Genomic DNA, 21877 nt, shown 5'->3' with positions numbered 1-21877 from the left:
CTGTCTCTCAGTGTTTCAACATGTCTGTCTCTGTCAGTCCATCTGTCTGTGGGTGTCTCTATCTTTTCTTTCTGTCCTCTATCTGGCTCAGTCTATTCTGTCTGTCTACTGTCTGTCTTTGAGTCCATAACTATCTGTCTCTGTGTTTCTGTCTTTCATTATTTAAATTTTTTACCTGTCTTTCTGTTTGCCTGTCTTTGTGTATGTCTCTATGCTTATGTCAAATATGTCAAAACATATTTGAATATTTAATTATATGAAGAAAAAATAATTTGGACACAGAATCAAATGGTTTTATGGTCATGATTCACCAGGAGCCTGGATGGCTAAAATATAACCTCAGGGCATAAGGAAAGTAGTTTAAATTTACATTTAAAATGTTAGCATATCATACTATTTAGAACATTATTCTATTTATAAATTACTACCTACCTAATTAATTATAATAAAATCAGCAAAGGAAACTGGTTTGAGATTGAATTAATAACTTAGAATACATAGCGCCCTCACGTGGCGACTGTCGGTTGTGTTACTGTTAGTCATAGTGGTGAATGAGACGTTTGATGAAACATTAGGATTGAATGATGAATGATTTTTTATAATTAACTATGAATTGGAGCGATAATAAAGTAGATTAAAAGTCTGCTTTCAATTAACTTGGTTGCACTAGAATATTTAGGCTATTTTAATGACAACCCAGCATTACGTTTTACACACGGGTAGAATAGGCCTATAATATCTCAGTGCTGTAGTAAATCAGTATCACAACACAGTAATGAAAACTACAACAGTTTAAATGAAAGAATCTAAAAGTTTACCTGGAGATACTTCATGGTAAAACAGCAACAGTAGAATAAACTCTTTCATGTTGACATCGGTTTGAAGAATGTAAATCAGAGGACAGAACTTTCAGTGTCTCCTCACTGTGTATGAGTCGATCTGACGTTCTGCTCTGTGTTCAAGTCTAAATATCATGACAAACATGGAACCAGCGGCCAATTCTAGCCAATGGAAATTCACAAATGCTGTGACATCATAGGTTTCTAGGGAGATCTCACCTACAGAGGTTTTAAAGTGAAACTAGTAAGTAGAGAGAAACACTGCATGCATATCATGATGCACCACCACACTACATGAACCATATTGTCTGCTTAGGTATGCAGTGAGTTCAGGGTCCAAAGCACACAAACATGACAACACACACGTTTGGGGAGTCAGTCAATCAGAGTCACACTCACTACATAATATGTGAAACATAAACTGCCCATGACAGCACTCATGAAGGCCTCGGCTGCTCTGTGGCCATTTTGAACATGTTCTCACTAGTGAATGGAGACTAGTGGAGGGGGTTAACAGTTACACTCCCATATGACACTCTGGAACCAATACAGTAACATCAGCTTGTATACTTCATCTGAAAATAAAGGCCATTAAATACTATCATATACAGGTACATTTCAATATACAAACCAGCAGTGTATTTAGCACACCTGTTGGCCTCCTATGGTCTGTCCAAAAACAGATTCATTTCTGCTCCACATACTATATGGAAAGCCAAGCCTAACTCTATTATCATGTTTTCACTTTAATTATGGCACTAATAGAAGAGCTTCATGGAAAGATCCTTGTAACAGGACAGAGACATCTAACCGACTGGTTCATCACTACAGTTTAGGCAGCAAAACTCTGGAGTTTGCTGTGCCGTTGGGTGTGGACTGTGGATGTATCATTTAGCAAACTTGATAATAAGATTCTGAAATATACCCGTTAGATGGTTGCAAGCGTGAAGCGTCAGTCAGCTTAGATCTGATTTCATGCTTTTTATTTTACGCGTGGTGGTTTCAGTGCGTGTGACGCATGTCTGCTTCAGATGCAACATAATCAACAATATCAGCGATTATTAGCTGTATCAATATGAAATAGGACACACACACGCACGCACGCACGCACGCACGCACGCACGCACGCACACACACACACACACACACACACACACACACACACACACACACACACACACACACACAAAAGGTGAAAAATTGGCTGATGGGCAAGTTAAATTAGAGTCAGGGGCCCCTGGTTGGTATGCATTGGTCTTGTTGTATGACTGGTATTGCATGCGAATGATGCGATAAATGTAATGTTCTATTTATTTATTTATTTATTGGTCTATTGTGCTTTGTTTTTTATGAATGTCTATGTTGTTGAGTGCTGTTGTTGCAATGATTTTAATTTAGTTAAAAATGGCAGGTGTGTTGATAGTTAGAAACCATAATGTAATCATTTATGTGGGACCTCAACGGAAATAAGTTCCTCAGACTTTTTGTGATATCCTGATATATAGGGAGACCGGGGACAAAAGTAACAGGGGGAAAAACTAACACACTCAATAACTCTAATTAGAAATAAGCTAGAGGGGTGAGACTTCTTGTGCACATGCTCAGTAGGGTCCTCTCTCTGCCTATGGAAGGATAGAATGATCATTTCATCTCAGCTGAAGTTTTCAACAAAAAACAGATTTTGAGGTGTAAATGTAAATTTTTGAGTGTAAAGGTACTTTCCTTCTGCCGTCTAAAGATAAGATGTCAGCTAATTTAAACTTGGATGAATTGTATCTCTATGTTATTGGTCACAAATTAACGTCAGCAGCCTATGCTAGTAAAGGTGTTTCTAGCTAGAATATGGGATTTTATCATGGTTGCCCCATCGGGGGCAATTGTAACAAAGTGACCGGGGTCAATTGTGTTTTCAATGCAAGCAGACTTTTTGTCTGGGATTTCATACTTTTATGTTAGTAAATGAACATATTTCACTAAATGTCACTACATTTCAAAGTAAAAATACATTTAAATAAAAAATAGACATACATTTGAAAAAACTAAATTGAAAAATAAAATAATTTGAATAAAAATACAAAATAATTGTAATTATGTATATAAAACATTCGTAAGTAAAACTGTTCAATTATACGAAATACATATTACTTAGTGATGTGCTTTTATTTGAGATAAAGTGTATTAATATGACTTATTTTTACAGTGTTACTTCACGGGGGCAATTGTAACACTGTGACTCATTGCATTCAAATAAATATTTTAGTCTTGTCCTTATTAGTGAAAGCTTAAAAATTGTATTATTAATTAGGGCACATATATATGTTTCTTATAGCAAAAGATGACTAGGATATTTCAAGTGGTCTGTGAATTATGAAGGCAAATACAAAAAGTGTTACTTGCCGGTCCCCCTACTGTACTGTGCACCTCTGTGAATTTGTACCATAAATTATCAAATCAAATCAAATCAAATCAAATCAAATCAAATCAAATCACACACACACACACACACACACACACACACACACACACACACACACACACACACACACACACACACACACACACACACACACACACACACACACACACACACACACACACACACACACACACACACACACGTAAAAACATAATCTCCATCCCAGGGCTTCGACCTGGCGGGTGGAGATCTAATAAAATTGAACTTCTGTGACATCATTTGTTGCCAGGAAGGATTCAGTGTGGCAGGTCTTTGTCCAGGGGAATACCATAGTGACAACCTGGGTCTGACTGTAGACTATACACAGTAGACAGATCTGAAGTTTAATAGATCTTAATGAATGACATGGACATGACCTCATCAGTAATTATGGATGGGCATTATTTGAAAATCCATAATAAGAATATAATAAAATCATTTGTAGATTATTCCTGTGCTCCTGGTGTGAAATGTGGCCTGTAGTAGAGCATTACACACACATACTACAGGAGCACAGATGACACATCTTAATGCATAGTGCAAAAGATGAATAACAAGAAGCATGAGGTGGAGTTTATGAGTTAAATTTCACGATAAAAGAGTGTGTTTGGTTTCACTTTCTGGTTGGCGGGCAAAGGGCACGGTTCACATTCAGCCTCATGGAGAGACAAGACATTCACCACGACTGCTGAATCTAGAGACGTATCCGTATTTGTTCTCATGCAGGTTTACAAACTAGGATATTTTAAGGCGAGCAGGTAACGGTTAATTTGATGTGTAGTGAAGTGTAGACCATCCTGCCTCAGTTCACATTATAAATGATATATGCAGCTGATAACTATGGTTTCTTACATGGAGAGATTATGAGTTGGAGAGTGTGAATAAAGATAACATGATACTTTATAGATGAATCTACAGTCTTCATTTATCCAACACAGTGCCAAGTGATTTCCGAACTTGACCATCCACTTCCACTCTGTTGTGAGGTGAATGTTTTTTATAGAACATAATAGAACTTCGAAAGTTATGATCAGTCACCAGAAAGTGTTTAACACATCAGAATGTTTAACTGACATCTTAAAGACAGAAAACATATCTCACCCTGCGTGAAAGGATACAGTATTCCCTTTAATGCTTAACAAAGAAAAATGTGAATTTGGCTTTTTAATCATACACTTAATGTTTAACAATTTAACAATAATTTTAACTTTTAAATGACTTGGTGCAAAACAATGATACATTTAAAAAAATATATGATCATACTGACTACTCCGACAATATCCATATTGGACACATTTACGAATTAACTTTATGAAAGATATGAATTTAAAAGAAAGAGGCAGACTGTTAAGAGAATTTGGGTCTTTATTAAAAATTAAATTAGCAGTAGGCAACAACAATGCAAATCATCTGGCCTTCATTTAGTAGACACGTATCTAAGTCTTTAACATATTTGAAGCATTCATAATTATTTTCAATATGTACAAAAAACATAAAAGAGATCAAACACATCCCCTCATAACCAATCAATTAAAGGTTGTTTTCTTCTTTGAGAGACAAAAGTTTAAAAACACACAGTGAAAACACAATAGGAAAATAGAATTAAAATATTTACATCATGGGGAAATCAATGTTGAACTCACATTCTTTTTTTGTCCAAATAAGTATTGTGTATGTGTGAGTATACATGCTTGTATACATGTTCTATGTTGTGTGTGCATATGTGTTACAGTGTGTAAACAAAAGTGTACATTTATAAGTGTGTATGTGTACAATGAATGAATGAATTACAGTTTATTTTCGTGTCAGCATTTTGGCCCATAACGTCATACTTACACTAAAACAATTATATCATCTATTCTATCCTTCTCTTTAAGGATATAAACTGCTTTTGAAAAGGTGTAACGTGGAAATCTTTTAATTTTCACAAGACATTATTAGACATGTCTTGCAAGCCCAATTAGTATTCATAAAGGATTTATAGAAAGCTTAAAAATCTAGATTAAAAAGGTGACTTTAAGTAATCCATGACTGATTACCTACAAAACACTTTAATGACAAAAAATTGCCCAACTCAATGATACTTTTATCATCTTACACCAATCAGATGACATTAAATGTGAGTTTATTTAATTGACAATACACTGAAAAGCATAGTGGTTGTCTATAATATAACTCACAAATGACTGCCTTTATTTTGAAAGTATGAATAATGTAATTATGTTTTATCTGCAACTATAATGGATTACTGACCCTTGTTTATGAAGATGTATGAATGGTTTATAACCCACTTCTCACAGCATTCATAGAGAGAGAGAGAGAGAGAGAGAGAGAGAGAGAGAGGAGAGCGAGAGATGGTGAGAAAGTCTCTACTTGCTCCAGTGCATCTGTCTGCAAACCTAAAATGACAAGAATTAACACATGAGAGAATAAACAAAAATACTGATCAACTGATCATTCAAAAAATCACTTACATTACAACATTATATACATCAGGTGGGGAGGGGGATATACATTCTGATAAAAAAATATCATTTGATTAATTAAAACAGTTTAACTTGTTTTATCTTTTTTTCTCTTAACTATCAAAGCTGTTACTGTTAAATATTGAGGTTTCCTGGAAACACAGGAAACCTCAAATTAAACCGTTAATCAATAAAATAAAATTACAACAAATGGATGAGGTGATCATTACATCTAAATAATGCTGCTTGTAATTATAACATACCATTTCTGCTTTATTTAAATAACGACAGTGAGAGAGAGACAGGAAAGGCAGACAGAGAGCAGGGAAATGACACACAGCAAACAGCCAGTCAGTCAGGAGTTTAACCATAGGAATGCTGAAGAGGGCATTTTGTGGTATAATGTGCCCAAACCATTCGGCTATCGAGTAACCCAACTTATAATATTTCTAAGCTCTCGTCCTGGAGTTCCATAGTACAGCTGGCTTTCATTGTAGATTTCACTAGGAAAGACCAAACATCAGACAAAAATAGGTTTAGGTTGTTTATTGAAAACCCAGGAGTATGGTCGTTTATGGGCGCGTCGCATGCGTTGCATGGGACGTGCGGCATAAACGGCCATGGATGCAGAGTGCGGAATGGTCATCTAAGGTCATCACTACACGCAAGCGTGGAATGTGCGGCTTAGATGGCCAAGGGCACGAACAACATATTACGTATTGTTGTTTATGTGAGCGTCGCATGCGAGGCATGAGACATGCACATAAACGGCCATGATGCTGAGTGCCGAAGTTCATCTAAGGTCATCACTACACGCAAGCGTGCAGTGTGCGGCTTAGATGTCCAAGACACGAACAGCATAGGGGGTGCTGGCATGGTCATCTAAGGTCATCACTACACGCAAGCGTGGAGTGTGCGGCTTAGATGGTCATGAGCAGGGAAATGACATTCTGGAGCGCGTGGTCATCTAAGGTCATCACTACACGCAAGCGTGGAGTGTGCGGCTTAGATGGTCGGGCCCGAGAATGGCATCGGGGTGCCGGCGTGATCATCTAAGGTCATCACTACACGCAAGCGTGTAGTGTGCGGCTTAGATGGTCAAGGGCAAAGGTCAAGGGAAGGCAGGCGTGGTTAGGAGGGGAAATGGCCAAGGAGGAGGTTCCGGGGGGGTCGTGGACCCAGATACTTTGGCTTAGGGGTCCGAGGCGTTAGCCGTGCAGAGGTAGATTAGGGAACCCCAAAAGTATCGGAAATGCGTTACGAAATCATGGAGAAGTGGGCGTTATGGAGGTCCAGGGTGTTTGTACGGATGTAGCTGTGGTAAGCTTGGGAGGACCAGCGGCCAAGTATTTGGATGATGTGATCCGGTACTCCCTTGCTAGAAGCCGTGGAAGCGGCTCCTATTCGGAAAGAATGGCCGGAGAAGCGTTCTGGGGAGTATCCGGCTTTGGTGAGGACCAGTCGGAGGTGGGAATGGAACCAGGTGCGGGTGGCTACAGAACCGGTGTTAGTGGTAAAAAGCGGGTCCGATGTAGCGGCGTGCTGGCCGCGTCGGGAGAGAGTGTAGTTGAGGAGGGGCTCGTAGGGGCTGAGGAACGAGTTGAGTTTGTAGATGTAGATAGGGGTGGTGTTACCGAACTGGTCAGTTTTACTGTATTTGATAGTGAAAATGAGGGAGGATGATGTGTGTATCGTCAGGTCGGCCAGTCGAGGATGGAGAGCCGGGTCGAACCTGGAGTTGGAGGCAGTGAACTCTGAACATCTTAAAAAGCCAAAAAAGGCCAGGAGGAACATGGCTTCGAGCGTTGTGTCTGTATGTGGATCTGAGTATCCGGAGCGTAGTATGTGGATGCAACTTGTTAGGATTTCCACGGTGAGGGGTTGGCGTAGTGGGGGAAGCTTTGGTTCGTTCCTCTGGAGCCCTTTGAGAAGCAGGGTGATCTGGGGGTGTTGGATGGATGGATGTGGAGTGCCGGTTAAAAGTTTGGCGAAGAAGTTGATACCACACAGGTAGACTCTGATGGTTGATGTCCTGATGGCCGTTGTGTGGAGGTAGCTGACGTAGGAGGAGAGGGTGATGAGGTCCATGGATGGGAAATGGATGTTGAAGAGGGTGTGGAAAGATTGGTAGCTCTTCCAGGCTGTCCAGTAGGAGGAGAGGGTGGAAGGGGCGACGCCTTGCAAAATAGTATGCCGGGATATGGTGATGAAGTGGTGGAGCGGGTGATTTATCTGAAAACCATTTCCGAAAAGGGTGGAACCGGGGTTGGTGTCTGGTCTGCTAGGGGGGCCAATCCTCTGAATTTCTGAAATTGGAATCGGGAAAGAGAGTCAGCAATTGTGTTGTGGAGGCCGGGGATGTGAGCTGCGCATAAAATGAAGTTTTTGGTGACGGTGATCCAAGTTAGTCTGCGGAGAAGGGCCATGATGGGGAGTGAGGAAGAACGGCCTTTATTGATGATGTGCACTGTGGTGAGGTTGTCTGAATGGATGAGTACGGAACGGCTTGTCCATTCTGAGCCCCAGAGGGACGCCGCCACCACGATGGGGTAAAGCTCATAGAGCGCTGAAGAGTGGACGTCGTCAGTTGATTGAAGGATCAACTCCTCTGGCCACTCGGCAGCAAACCACCGGCCACCGTAGTAGCCTCCGTACCCGATGGAAGGTGCCGCATCCGTGAATAGCTGTAAATCCTCTGGTGAAGTTGAGTAGTCCTGATAGAAGAAGGAAATGCCATTCCAGTGAGACAGGAGCTGGTGCCACAGTCTCAGCTCGGAAAGGCAATCGGGTGTGAAAGTAACTTGGTGATGAAGTGATGGGACTGAAGATGCCAGGAGGAGGAGGTGGGAAATGAAAGAGCGGCCTTGGGGAATGATTCGGATAGCATAATTGAAATGCCCGAGGAGTGACAGGAGTTGCTGCTTTGTGCACTGGGGGACGTCGAGATAGTTGGAGATGAGCAGTGATATCCGATTGAGTTTGTCCGGGGGAAGTGATGCTTGAAAAGTCGTGGAGTTGAGGGTGATGCCAAGGAACTCGAGGGTGGTGGAGGGACCTTCTGTTTTCTCGGCCGCGAGTGGTATCCCGAGCTGCTGGAAAACAGTTTTCAGTGTTGCAAGGCTTCTTGCTGGTGGTGCTGATGGGGGATCGACCGTGAAGAAGTCGTCGAGGAGGTGGACCAGGTGGGGGAGTTTGTAGTTGTTGGTGAGGATCCAGCAGAGGAGTTCGGAAAGATTATCGAACAGTTTTGGACTGCTTTTACAGCCGAACGTGAGGCGTACAGCGAAATAATGAGCACCCTCCCAGAAAACTCCGAAGAGATGCCATGAGTCGGGATGGAGAGGCAAAACTTTAAAAGCGGAGGTGATATCCGCTTTAGATAGCCAGGCCCCGCGGCCTGCGAGGCGGATGAGTGTTATGGCGTTGTCGACTGTGGCGTACTGGAGAGAGTAGTCATCACTGGGGATGAGACTGTTTATACTGGGGACTGAAGTGCCATGGGGTGAGGAGAGGTCAATGATCAATCTTTTCTTTCCGGAGTATTTTCGGGTGGCTACGCCGATGGGGCTGATGCGGTAGGTGGGGAAAGGAGGTGAAGAGAATGGACCGATCATAAAACCATTTTTAACCTCTTTTTGGAGGAGGGTGGTGACTGTCTCTGGGTCGGTGGTGGCTGAGAGGAGGTTCTTGCAAGTGTGGTTGGATGAGGGTGAAGTGATGAGTCCGGGAGAAAAACCGAAATTGAGGCCGTCAATGAAGAAACGGATGAAATGGGGATTGGGATGGTTGGAGAGTTCCTTGGCTAAAGCGGGAATTATGACGGGTGTGTTCAGATGGCTGGACAGTCAACTGCGGGATGGCTTGGTTGGTTTCTGGGGGCAGGTGGGGCGGGAGTGGGCGCCGCCGCAGAAGGTGCACACGTGAAGCAATTTGCAGGAAGACAGTTCGCAGCCGCCCTCGTTGAAATTATTGCAAAGCATTCTGTTACCTAGAAATACCAGAGGACGGCCGCGTCTGTCCTTGGCCTTTGTAGCCGCGGGGTAATTGTTGCTATTGGATTTTGGAGGGCCAGTGGGGACGCTGAACAGTGAAGGAATGGCATGGCTGGTTTGGTATGAAGTGGAAGGGCGTGGAGGACTGCATGGAGCGGGTGCGATATAAGTGCAAAGGGTGGTTGGATGGGCGGGGCAATTGCACAGGTTGCACGAAGTCGCGGTTTTCCCTGCAAAAATGCGGCAATAAAGCTCCAAGTCCATAGTGCAGTACGTTGAAGTGTTGAAAATCTGTAAGCGTGATGCGGCTCTGGCGGAAAACTGGCGGTGGTACTCATAGAAGAGCGCTCCTCCAAACCGGGCGGAGAGGTCCATGCAGAGGTACAGATAGTCATCCAATTCCTGGCGCCGGGATGGGTAAGAGGAGCAGAGGGTGTCGCGATAGATGGAGAAAGCCAGTATGAATTCAGTTGGGGTGAGAATGGATGAGGTGGATGGGGTGAGGTCTCGGAGGGTTATTGTGACTCCTCCTACATCAACAGACCGTGGGTGGAAACTGCTGGCGGATGGGCGGATGAGGGATGATAAATCGACGTCCATACCTAGCAGGATCTGGTTTCTTAATGCAGATGAGACCATGGGCGCGTTGAGAGCGACGGCTGATGGAGGCATGGGTGCTGGCGTTGCTGTAGCGAGACAGAAAGAAGGGCGGGAGGGGGGGGGGGGGGTTGGAAAACACTGGGTTGGGAGGACAAGACATCACGTTGAGGTTAGGTACAGGGGCACCAAGTGCATCGTGGGGGGGGCCCCCAAAATAGGGAAAACTGGTCTGGGAGACACCAATTTGGTGAGGTTGGTAACCCGGAAAAAGAGAGGGGAGGTAGGAGGGAGGTGCCGCCTGCTGCAGGTAATCGGACGGAGGGACAACCGATGCCGAAGGGAGAGGAGCAGGCATGTGAGGCACGTGAGAAAGGTGGGGGGGGTGGGAGGGAGGTGCAGCTTGCATCGGTGTGGCTGGATGGCTCGGTAGGAACGCCTGGCGTTGGAACGTGGTGTCGCTGTCATCAGCCCGCGACGGAGCCGCCGGCCGCGTGACGTCACCACCGCGCGACGAAGCGACCCCCTGCTCAGCGACTCTGCCGCTATGTAATGATGGAACGGCCCGCCGCGCCGCGTCAACGCCGCGCGATGGAGCGACCAGCTGTGCCACGTCACCGCCACGCGACGAAGCAGCTGGCTGCGCGACGTCACGGCCACGCGACGGACCGGCGTTGTTGTTGTTGTTGTTGCGTGCTGTGGTGCTGCAGCTCCGGTTCGGTTGTGTTGTGGTGGATTCAAGCAGGTTAAACAGAACCTGTTTTGATGCAGAGCGGGCGAACCTGACCCCTTTGGCTAACAGAGCCCTCTGTATTCCGGTTTTGCTCCAGTCAGAAATGAGAAGTTGGAGGGAGGCGACAGGTATGCCGGAACGGTGAGATGGATTACGGGAAGAATGGTGCTGCAGTGAATGTGACGGGTCCCGCTGATGTGGGGTGGGCCTGCGGCTGGTCCGGTTGTGAGGTGGGGAGATGCGGAACTCCCGTGGTGTTCTGTTTATCGAAAACGCGGAGCCAGGAGGAGGGATGGTGATGGTGGATCTGACCGGGCGTCTGTTTGGTGGAGTATCCGGGACATACTGGGCCGAGTCCGGGAAGGCAGGAACCGCAACTTGGGGTGGCTGGATCTGGTGAGTAGTGACTGGTTCTGGGGCGGCCGCCTGGCCGGCACTGATGTATAAATCCTCGTCGTCGGAGGCGTTCACGTTAATGATGTGTGCCATTTTTAGCAGTAGCAGTAGCAGATAGCAAGTAGCAAATAGCAGATAGGACAAGAAAGTTTTGGAAACTTGGGAACTAGGCTCTTGACGAACTTAGTTACTAGCACGCCGCCATTTTTGAAATCTGGGTTTAAATACCCAGGTAGTTGGCAGGGGAGGAGTTGTCAGCTTGGTTGGAGATGGGTGAGTGGTTGGCACTGGTTGGCATGGGTGGAGTTGCTGGTGGCTGGTCTGAGAAGTGATTGATTGTCTTCTCCTTGGTCAACCTCCTGAACCTCAGTTGTACCAACTCCATTTCAACATGGTCCACTGAGTGCATGCAATGAACTACCTAGAATAGAAACCCCTGAGACAAGAGAGAACCACTACCTAATATTAAAGTGACTTACTATGTGCAAGAAGGTGTCTCTGGATTCAGTTTCATGACCTCAGAATCTGTAATGTAAGAAATACAAAGTTAGGATACGCCATCAACAGGGGTGTATTGGTATTTGTTTAAGAACCTACTGTACAATTGCGTACACACACACACACACACACGGTTATGTTGTGGTGTAACTACGGTGACCAGACTACGGTGACCAGGATTGTCCCGATTTCAAACTGCATGTCCCAAGTCTCAACAAATATCTCTAAAACACTAATATGTCCCAGTTTTCAACATTCACTACGAAATTGTCCCGGTTTTTGCCAGAATTAAAATAGTTGTTTTCAGTGATTGCATAGACGTTGATCATGTTCTGTTCATGTAAACATGCTCCCCTAACCAATCAGGAAACATGAACAAATGCATTGCCTGTCTGAATGAAACGCTGAGCTGAGGCTCATGTTGTCAATCAGTCATTGTGATGCCCCACTCCCCTATATAGAGCTGCTGTCTGGCTACTAATCATCTTCCTAGGTGAGCAGGGTGGGGCAACCTGCATTCCTGCTATAATGGCTCATTGGAGGGCACCTGGGCCGGTGTCTTCAGGAGCCTATAAAATCAGCTCATGTACTGCCATTCCTGAGAGAGAAATCCAGGGAATACAAACCTGCTGTCTTCCACCAGCCTCTATTCATTCTCCATGCGTCTTTGTTACTTAAGGTTTTGACTGTACTTTCCATCCACAAACCTTGCAGTACACCTTATTCCACTCATGTTTACATTTACACACACTACTGATTTACTGACTCCACACCACATTGGATCCTTAGCCTTATCATGTTTTGCTTCCACATCCTGTTATGCTTTGGCTGCATTTTGTTAGGGATTATTTAATAAACACTTTGTTATATCTTTACCTTGGTTTCCCTTCCCCATTATTTGTCATGGCAAGAGCCAGCTATGACAGTCACCCTATACTGTATGTAACCACTGTTCCTACGGTGGTAAGTTTACATAGAGCCGACATGTCAACTATAACGGACAGCATGATTAAATGTTAGGCTGACTTTATGAATAGTTTCATCATGTTGAGTCTCAACATCATGATATGATGATATGAATGTGAAAACATTATTGTGATCTTGCACTTTGACTAATATGAAAATAATGGTGACAATTGTCTCCGGCACCCCAACAGAGACGTTACATTGACGTTTTTATTTGCTCTGACGTTCAATTTAAGGATAATCTTTACTCCTTAATGCAATTGTTTGTGTCAGTAATGTTGAATGTACTTTGGGGTCAGTGGATTATCAGACCAGATGAATGTGAAGTAAAAAAAATAACTTACGAGATGGAGTGGGAGGAGGTGAAGCTGAAATAAAGAGGTAAAGAGATATCACAGTGGTTAGCTCAGTATGAATGAAATGATATAATTTGAGAAACCAAAAAGTAAATCATTCTACTGCCTCACCTGTCTTCTTCTTGTACATGACGACTCCGAGGACAACGAGGATGGCGATGACAGCAAGAACCACCACAGCGATGATGATGACGGTCATGTTGTCTTTGGGTTTAACTGGAGCAATAAAACACAGAAAACCAGTGGTGTAAAGTAACTAAGTACATGTACTCAAGAACTAAGTACAAATTTGAGGAATCTTTACATGACTGGAATATTTTCAATTTTCAGTACTTTCACTTCTACTCCACTACATCTCAGAGGCAAATATTGCACTTTTTACTCCACTACAATTATTTGAAAACTTCAGTTACTAGTTACTTTGTAGATCATTATTATTATTACAAAACACGCATTGAACAATTCTTCCCTATATACTTTGGCTATTTGAAAATAGTTGATGTACAAGCTTGTAGATCTGCTATTTTCAAAAGATTTATATACATTTTGATCACTTGTGAAAGGACATAATGAGTATTTGTACTTTTGGTACTTTAGCACATTTTGATGCCAATACTTTTATACCATTACTCAGGATATTTAGCATACATTATGTACAGTATTTCTATATTGTGGTATTGATACTTTTACTTAAGTAAAACATTTGAGTACTTTTTCCACCACTGCAGAAAACAGAGATGAAGTAGTGGAATTATCTATCTATCTATCTATCTATATATCTATGGGTAGTGCTATTAAAATCCCTGTGTTCAGTACAGGGGACTCACTATAGTCTATATGTAATCTGTGATTGGTGTTAAGATTATAGTCATGTGATCCAGCCAGTGACCTCTTTGACCGGCTGTAGAAACTTGGTTTAAACTTATCTTATCTTAGAGTCTTGGTGTCTGGCTTTACCCACAATTCATAATGCATATGACAGAGTCAGGTTAAAGGTAGGGTAAGTGATATTTTTTGGTTAAAACAAAAAGTATTTTGTTAAAAGGTTAAAATACTATATTCTGATAGTAATCATTGCTATAGAGTGTTTGTTCAGTAACAGATGTCTCCCTGTCTCTCCAGCTCTTTAATAAACAGAAAATACATTTTTCGGTAGGTGTCAAAATCTCAGCCAATCAGGAGAAAGTACCCATTTTTAAGCTTAATTTGTAAAGTGTTCCAGTTAAAGTGTTTGTCTGCTCATTTCTTAGTGTCATCACTTCCAATTTCACTTGTTTAATCTATATCCTGATTGAGTTCTCTGTCCTGGTTGGATAAAATTGGAAATGAAACTACAAAAAAAAAAAAAAAATACAAAATACATTTTCTGTTTTATAAAGAGCTGGAGAGACATGGAGACTCTTTATATGGACAGGACACTCTATAGTAACGAGCACTATCAGAACATAGACCCATTTTGCAATTATTTGAATAATTGCAAATCACTTACCCTACCTTTAATAATGATTTGATGTAACTTCTTGTCAGCACATCCATTGCTCCTTTAGTCCTATAATAACAGTCTTACCCCAGTTGGTCTTGATCAGCTCTCGGTCCAGTGTGTACTTGAAGACCTCTTTGATCCCATAGAGCTCAAACACACACTCGTACTGCTTCCAGTCTTCATGTTTGACTGAGGTCAGGTTCAGGTCAACGCTCATCTGGAAGGTTTCATCAGGGTTGGGGAGGAGCTCTCCATGGTCCACGTTCTCCTGGAGCTCCTCTCCATCTTTAGCCCAGAACATTATGACTCTGTCTGGGTAGAAACCTGTAGCGTGACACCTCACTGGAGAGGATGGAGTCTTCTGGAGGAAAGATACAGAGGGAAGCTCTGAGAGAGAGAGAGAGAGAGAGAGAGAGAGAGAGAGAGAGAGAGAGAGAGAGAGAGAGAGAGAGAGAGAGAGAGAGAGAGAGAGAGAGAGAGAGAGAGAGAGAGAGAGAGAGAGAGAGAGAGAGAGAAGAATATATATATTATTGGGGTTGTTTGTATTTGAATGTGGATTTGTTGACTTTGCTTGGATTTATTGAACTGTTGTATTTCATAACAATTAAACATTTGAACAAATGAAATGAGAGACTAAGGAAAATATATAGTAAGAGAATGAGAGAGGGACAAAGAAAGAGTGAGAGAGAGAATTAACCCATTTAGACCAATTCTAAAAACGCCTTCTAAATCCTAACCTTCTGAAAAACTTACATTTTGTATCAAAAATGTAAAAAAAATAATAATAATCATGTATCAATCTAATATCGCAGATGCTTTCCCGGATTGAAAGGTACAGTATAACAACGTATAGGCTTACCAGGTCTAAATCCTGAGGCACATTACAAATGCCCTCTAATTCTCAAACTATTTTGTGCCAAGGACCCCCAAAATGATATGTATTTGGCAGCGGACCCCCATCTGAAAATGTTTTGTGCCAGGGACCCCCAGAAAAGAAGATTTGTGTTGTACATCTGCTATTTTTCACTGTTCTAACCACTGTTCAAATCTAAATACTAAGAATTTTCTGAAAAACGTATGTTGCTATATATCCTATAGCTAAAATCTAAAATGAAACAGATGATGCTTTCTCGGTTTTAACGGGTTAAGTACAACTCCATCACCTTGTGTTGTAACTGTTCTCTGTTCTTCTCATAGTAATAATGTTACTGCATCTTAACATATTTATATAAGTACACCTCCATCATATAATGTTATTGTACCTGTTCTCTGCAGAGTCTTCTTCCCATAGTTGAGATACTTCTTCAGCCATTCAATGCATGTACTGGTCATGTAGTGCTTCCAGAATGCAATCTGAGCTTTGTTTTGATTGAATTTCTGTTTAGTGATGAAACCCTGTGGTTTAGGAGTGACATATGTCTCTGTCTTCAGGTCAAATGAGATGAAGTCCTCTCCATCATAACCATGCTGATTATAACCTTCAATGTCTCCAGTCTCATCATCCCACTCACAACCATACATCCACTGGACGATGTGGACACCTGAGAGACAGACAGACAGACAGAGTAAACAACAGGCACCCTGCTACAGTTCACTGTGGGTGGTTAATATTTGGTCTTTACCAGAGAACCACCCACCCACCCACCCCCCCACACACACACACACACACACACACACACACACACACACACACACACACACACACACACACACACACACACACACACACACACACACACACACACACACACACACACACACACACTCCTCACTGTAATTTATGAGTGAGAATTGGTGACCCAGAGTGCCAAAGCTGACAAACACTAACACATTATTGCCATGATAGGAAATAAAGTTTTATTTTAGAGGTATCAAACATGATGGTTTTGTGTCAATATGACCTACATGTGACCTAAATGCATCTGTGTCACTTTTTGATTTGAGATAAAAAGCATTATTGCCAGACCCAAGGGGTCGGCTTACATGAGGCTTTGTACCTGTTTCGTCCATACATGGGTATGGTCACTTTGTCCTTAGGCCCCAGCCATAAAGGTCTGTCCCCCTTTCGTCCATACACGGGCATGTTTTCTACCTCTTTTCCCCATACATGGGCAAAAAACAGGTTTTGGTCACTTTGTCCTTAGGCCCCAGCCATAAAAGTCTGTCCCCCTTTCGTCCATACATGGGCATGTTTTGTACCTGTTCCCTCCATACATGGGCATGTTTTGTACCTGTTCCCTCCATACATGGGCAAAAAAATGGTTTTGGTCACTTTGTCCTTAGGCCCCAGCCATAAAAGTCTGTCCCCCTTTCGTCCATACATGGGCATAGACACAGTCTTGTTTTATTTTATTTACTTTTACTTTTACTTTACTTTGGCTATTCAAAAATAGCAGATATACAAGCTCATAGCGCGGCACCGAGTGCCGCGCTACGAGCTTGTAGATCTGCTATTTTTGAAAAATCGTGAAAATGTGAGCAAATCTTTGAATATATATTGTTTTAAAGCAAACATTTTTAACTCGAATCTTTGCTTCTGGGGATCCCTGGAACAAAATATTTTGAGATGGGGTCTGCGGTCAAACACATATAATTTTGAGGGTCCTTGACATGAAAAGGTTTGAGAACCACTGATATAGAAACATACGTTTTTCAGAATACTGTTGGGATTTAGAGGACATTTCTAGAATCGGCTTCAGGTCTTAATGGGTTAATAAGCTAGCAAGATAATGCAGTCAGACATTTTTGCTACATTCATTCACCAAACAAGCCACAACTATGACATTTCGACATAACTTCCTTGTTTGCAGCGTGACACTCAGACAATACTGTGATGAAGAGACAGTTTGTCTAAGTGTCTAGCGTGCGCTCTTGTGTGCTCGTAGAACACAGTGATCTGAATTTCCACATGGGAACGCACTGAACGCTCTGAATTACTCCTTCGACTCTCTCCGAGTAGATTTATGAATGAAATATAATACAGAATATATTAATTTCCAGGACAATAGGAGGGGCCAATGCATCACATTCTAGAGGTTTGTTTATTATGTTAGGGGACCAGTGGATGAAAATCTGTGTACACTATAGTCAGCAGTACATTAGTACAGTATACTAATATACACTAGTCTATAGACAGTACACTAGTACAGTATACTAATATACACTAGTCTATAGACAGTACACTAGTACAGTATCCTAATATACACTAGTCTATAGACAGTACACTAGTACAGTATACTAATATACACTAGTCTATAGACAGTACACTAGTACAGTATCCTAATATACACTAGTCTATAGACAGTACACTAGTACAGTATACTAATATACACTAGTCTATAGACAGTACACTAATACAGTATAATAATATACACTAGTCTATAGACAGTACACTAGTACAGTATACTAATATACACTAGTCTATAGACAGTACACTAGTACAGTATACTAATATACACTAGTCTATAGACAGCACACTAGTACAGTATACTAATATACACTAGTCTATAGACAGTACACTAGTACAGTATACTAATATACACTAGTCTATAGTCAGTCTACTGACCAAGGTTTCCATTAGCCGGTGCTGTATATGCCGGCCATTGGCTGACTAGATATAAATTGCCCGTTAAATATAAATATTGTTGGCCATCTTGACCGGTAAAATGTATAGTATTTACACACACACACACACACACACACACACACACACACACACACACACACACACACACACACACACACACACACACACACACACACACACACACACACACACACACACACACACACACACACACCTGAGTTGTGGCGGTGAAACAAGAAGGGGATCAATGTGCAGCAGTAGGCTCAAGCTGTCATATTCAGATATCATTTAGCATTTGGCTGGTTATTTAGAATATTATTGGTCACATTGGCTGGTAAAAAGAAATGTTTTAGCTATGAAATAGGTTATATCTTATTGATTGTTTTTCCAACAATATGAATAAAATCATTTCAACAGTATGCAAGTAAGTGGAACATAAACGTACCTCCAGTTTGGTTCATGCGCTGCTTTACGACGTCTATGTTGTTGATGAAAGACAGCTGCTGACCAAAGAAATTCTGAGTGCTCGTCTCCCAGTACTGTGGGAGATCTGTTGTGGCCTGGTCCATCCAGTCCTGTTTGGGAACTGCTCTCTGTGTGGTGCTGTCATAATGAACCATCTGAACATCATCAACCATCCCAACAACCACAAACGCTGGGAAGTCTGGGACTTCAGAGGATGCAGTGTAGACGTATTTCAGGGAGTGAGACACTGTAAGACAAAATGGAAATATAACTTTTTAACCTTATTTAATTACACATACAAATGTTTGATTCAATCACAACAATAAATGACGCAGAATTCCTTTAGCTTTACAAACAAGAAAACACTTCTAACAGATCATTTCTGTTTTCCATTCAATCTATAGGAAACCATGTCTGTCTCTGTTTCAACATGTCTGTCTCTGTCCATCTGTGGGTCTCTCTATTTGTCTTTCTGTCTGCCAGTCTATTTGTCTTTGTGTCTTTTTACCTGTAAGTCTACCTCTTTTTTCTATAGGTCGGTCTGTTTGCCTGTCTCTGTGTGCATCTGTCTTTCTTTGTCTCTCTGTCTGTCTGTTTGTTCTTGTCAACCTTTTAACTTGTGATGCTCTTCAGCAATAATATCCTATATTATTACAATGGCCAACACACGATGGTGGACGGTGGATGTCACAAACTAACATAATATATGCTGATGTCAGACACAACAGTCTGCATTTACTGAATGGTGAGATTAAAATTATGATGAAGAATCAATATCTCAATTAAAGTGTTAATAAAGTAGGTCAACGGTTTGCTTTCAATGATAACTTGGGGAGGGGGGGGGTGATAGTGAAGTGACAATTTAAGGACTTTTAAGACCTTTTTAATACTTAAAACAAAATGTAATGCCTCAACTCCTACAATTCCAAGTGATTGTCAGGGTGGGGGGTCCCCAGTTCAAATATGATTATTTTGGGGGGTCACGCTACGGCCTGAAAAGGTTGAGAACCACTGGTCTAGACCAGCTGAAGTAAAGTGAGGCTAAATCACAGTAATGTAAAATAAACTACAACAGTTTAAATGAAATAATTGAAGAATTGGCTTTACCTGGAGATGCGACATTGAAGAACAGCAACAGCAGGCCTATGACAAACTCTCTCATCTTGACATCGGTCTGAAGAACGTTAGGCTGAGCTCAGTGTCTGCTGTCTAGTGTCTAGTGTCTACACAGTACACTGTGTAAGTGAGTGGTGTTGCCAGGTGTTGGGAGAGAAACAAGCAACCAAGTCTATGAAAACAATCCCAAAAGAAACGAGCCATTCGACCTTTAAACGTACATAATTGGCTATTCAGTTGTGAGCTTGTAGATCTGCTATTTTAAAAAGGTATTGGAAAAAAGTACAAAATGTGGAATATTTTTGAAACATGATTCTAACAACACAATCTGCAAATCTGGTATATGAGGGGTCCCTGGAAGGTAATGGAACACAATATTTACAAAATGTTTGAGAACCACTGGTTTCAACCATGATAATATTTTTTTTAAAACATCAGGAAACAAGCCCAAATAAGCAACTACACTTTTAAGAAACAAGCCCCAAAAAAAACGCAACCCGCAACTAACCAATATTTACAAGCAACTTACAGAAAAAGAAGCCCAAAATCGCTTATAATAAGCGGACATGGCAACCCTTATAATGAGTCGTTCAACTCGGTATTCGAGATAAGCGCCAGCACCTTCTATCCAATAGAAATTCAACAATTTGGAACATCATGTGTTTCTAGGAGGATTTCACCTACAGAGGTTGTTAAAAGTGAAACCAAGGATTTATACTAAACAGTGTGAGAGAGATTTAGCCAATTTCATCATTAATGCAAAGATAGAATATTATAATCTATCAGTAGATATATGGAGTCATTTACCTTCATATTGCTGTTAATTTACCTACAATTAATGTATTGCAGCCAGTTAGACCCTTATTCTTTTATATCAGAATATAGTTGTAACTTTTAACGAAAAACAAACAAACAGAAATATCACTTTTAACTGGTTTAGTGAGTGAATAACCCCCTCTTGATTATTTCTTGATTCTTGAGTTTTATTATGACTTTATCTTTGTAATTCATCATCATTACCAACAACAATACAAGACAAGACTGAGAACTAAATGCTACACAAACATCAAAAATCAGCATAGCCCCATCTGCTTCCCAAATACTGTAATAATTAAATCGCATGCAGATCTTTATAGTTATACCAACCTATATAACTGGTTTGCCTGTCTCTGTGTCTATCTTTTTTTTCTCTCTTTTTCTTTGTCTCTATCTCCCCTCTCTCTCAATTTGTCTCTGTCTCTGGCTAGGCTATTTGGAGTGAACTGATAGGCTAATGTTTATGTTTTTCAGTATTCCGCGGTAATAGGCCTATTAGATAAAATATAAATGTTAGTATATCCTATGATTTTGCTATATTTTATTCATTAATATTAGTTATATTTAATTATGATATACAATCAACAAATCAAACTGGTTTCAGGTGTCAATAATAACTCAGTATGGAGCGCCCTCAAGTGGCTATTTGTTTTGTAACAGTCAAACTGCTGAACATGATATAATGACACACACACACACACACACACACACACACACACACACACACACACACACACACACACACACACACACACACACACACACACACACACACACACAAATAAATACATTAAAAGATCTCCTTTTATGACTTAGCATTGCAAACATACACACACCATCAAAAATGTCTTTCCCAAAGAAATGCACAATTTGTTTTAATTCACAGGCCATAATTTGTATTAATTTTGTATTAATTAATAATGTTCATATTTATGTATCAGTAGCCTACACACCAAATGTAAGTGAAATAGAATAGTTCACACAAGGTAAAAGCCTTTTTGAGGAATGTCTCATTGTGGACATCACATTTCCACCCCAAATACCCCCAAATAACATTTTGGCAGCAGATCCCCCATCTGAAAATATTTTGTGCCAAGGAAACCTACGGTAGACA

General features: G+C 41.5%; 1 protein-coding gene across 5 annotated transcripts in view; it reads right to left on the bottom strand.

Annotated features, from left to right (window-relative positions):
* LOC308096086 (major histocompatibility complex class I-related gene protein-like) overlaps positions 1–20060 on the bottom strand; it is a 73864-nt gene extending 53804 nt beyond the window's left edge. For 3 of the 5 annotated variants that reach the window (XR_013934108.1, XM_080443366.1, XM_080443365.1), the window contains exon 1: positions 19939–20051. Coding sequence is in view for 3 of the 5 variants with exons in the window: in XM_080443366.1 (XP_080299492.1) it covers positions 19939–19993 (55 nt within the window). In the remaining 2 variants the exon portion in view is untranslated. Of the gene's footprint in view, positions 1–4641; positions 5694–11956; positions 12003–13285; positions 13310–13408; positions 13514–14864; positions 15168–16042; positions 16322–18811; positions 19079–19938 lie in introns of those variants that run through there. The other 2 variants (XR_013934107.1, XM_080443367.1) reach the window with 2 other exon arrangements.
* Positions 20061–21877: the final 1817 nt, after the last annotated feature.

This window comes from Gymnoscopelus braueri (genome assembly GCF_963280865.1).
Source record: "Gymnoscopelus braueri genome assembly, chromosome: 11".
Taxonomy (NCBI): domain Eukaryota; kingdom Metazoa; phylum Chordata; class Actinopteri; order Myctophiformes; family Myctophidae; genus Gymnoscopelus; species Gymnoscopelus braueri.
The sequence above is the reverse complement of the archived record's forward strand: the minus strand, read 5'-3'. Positions and strand labels throughout refer to the sequence as shown.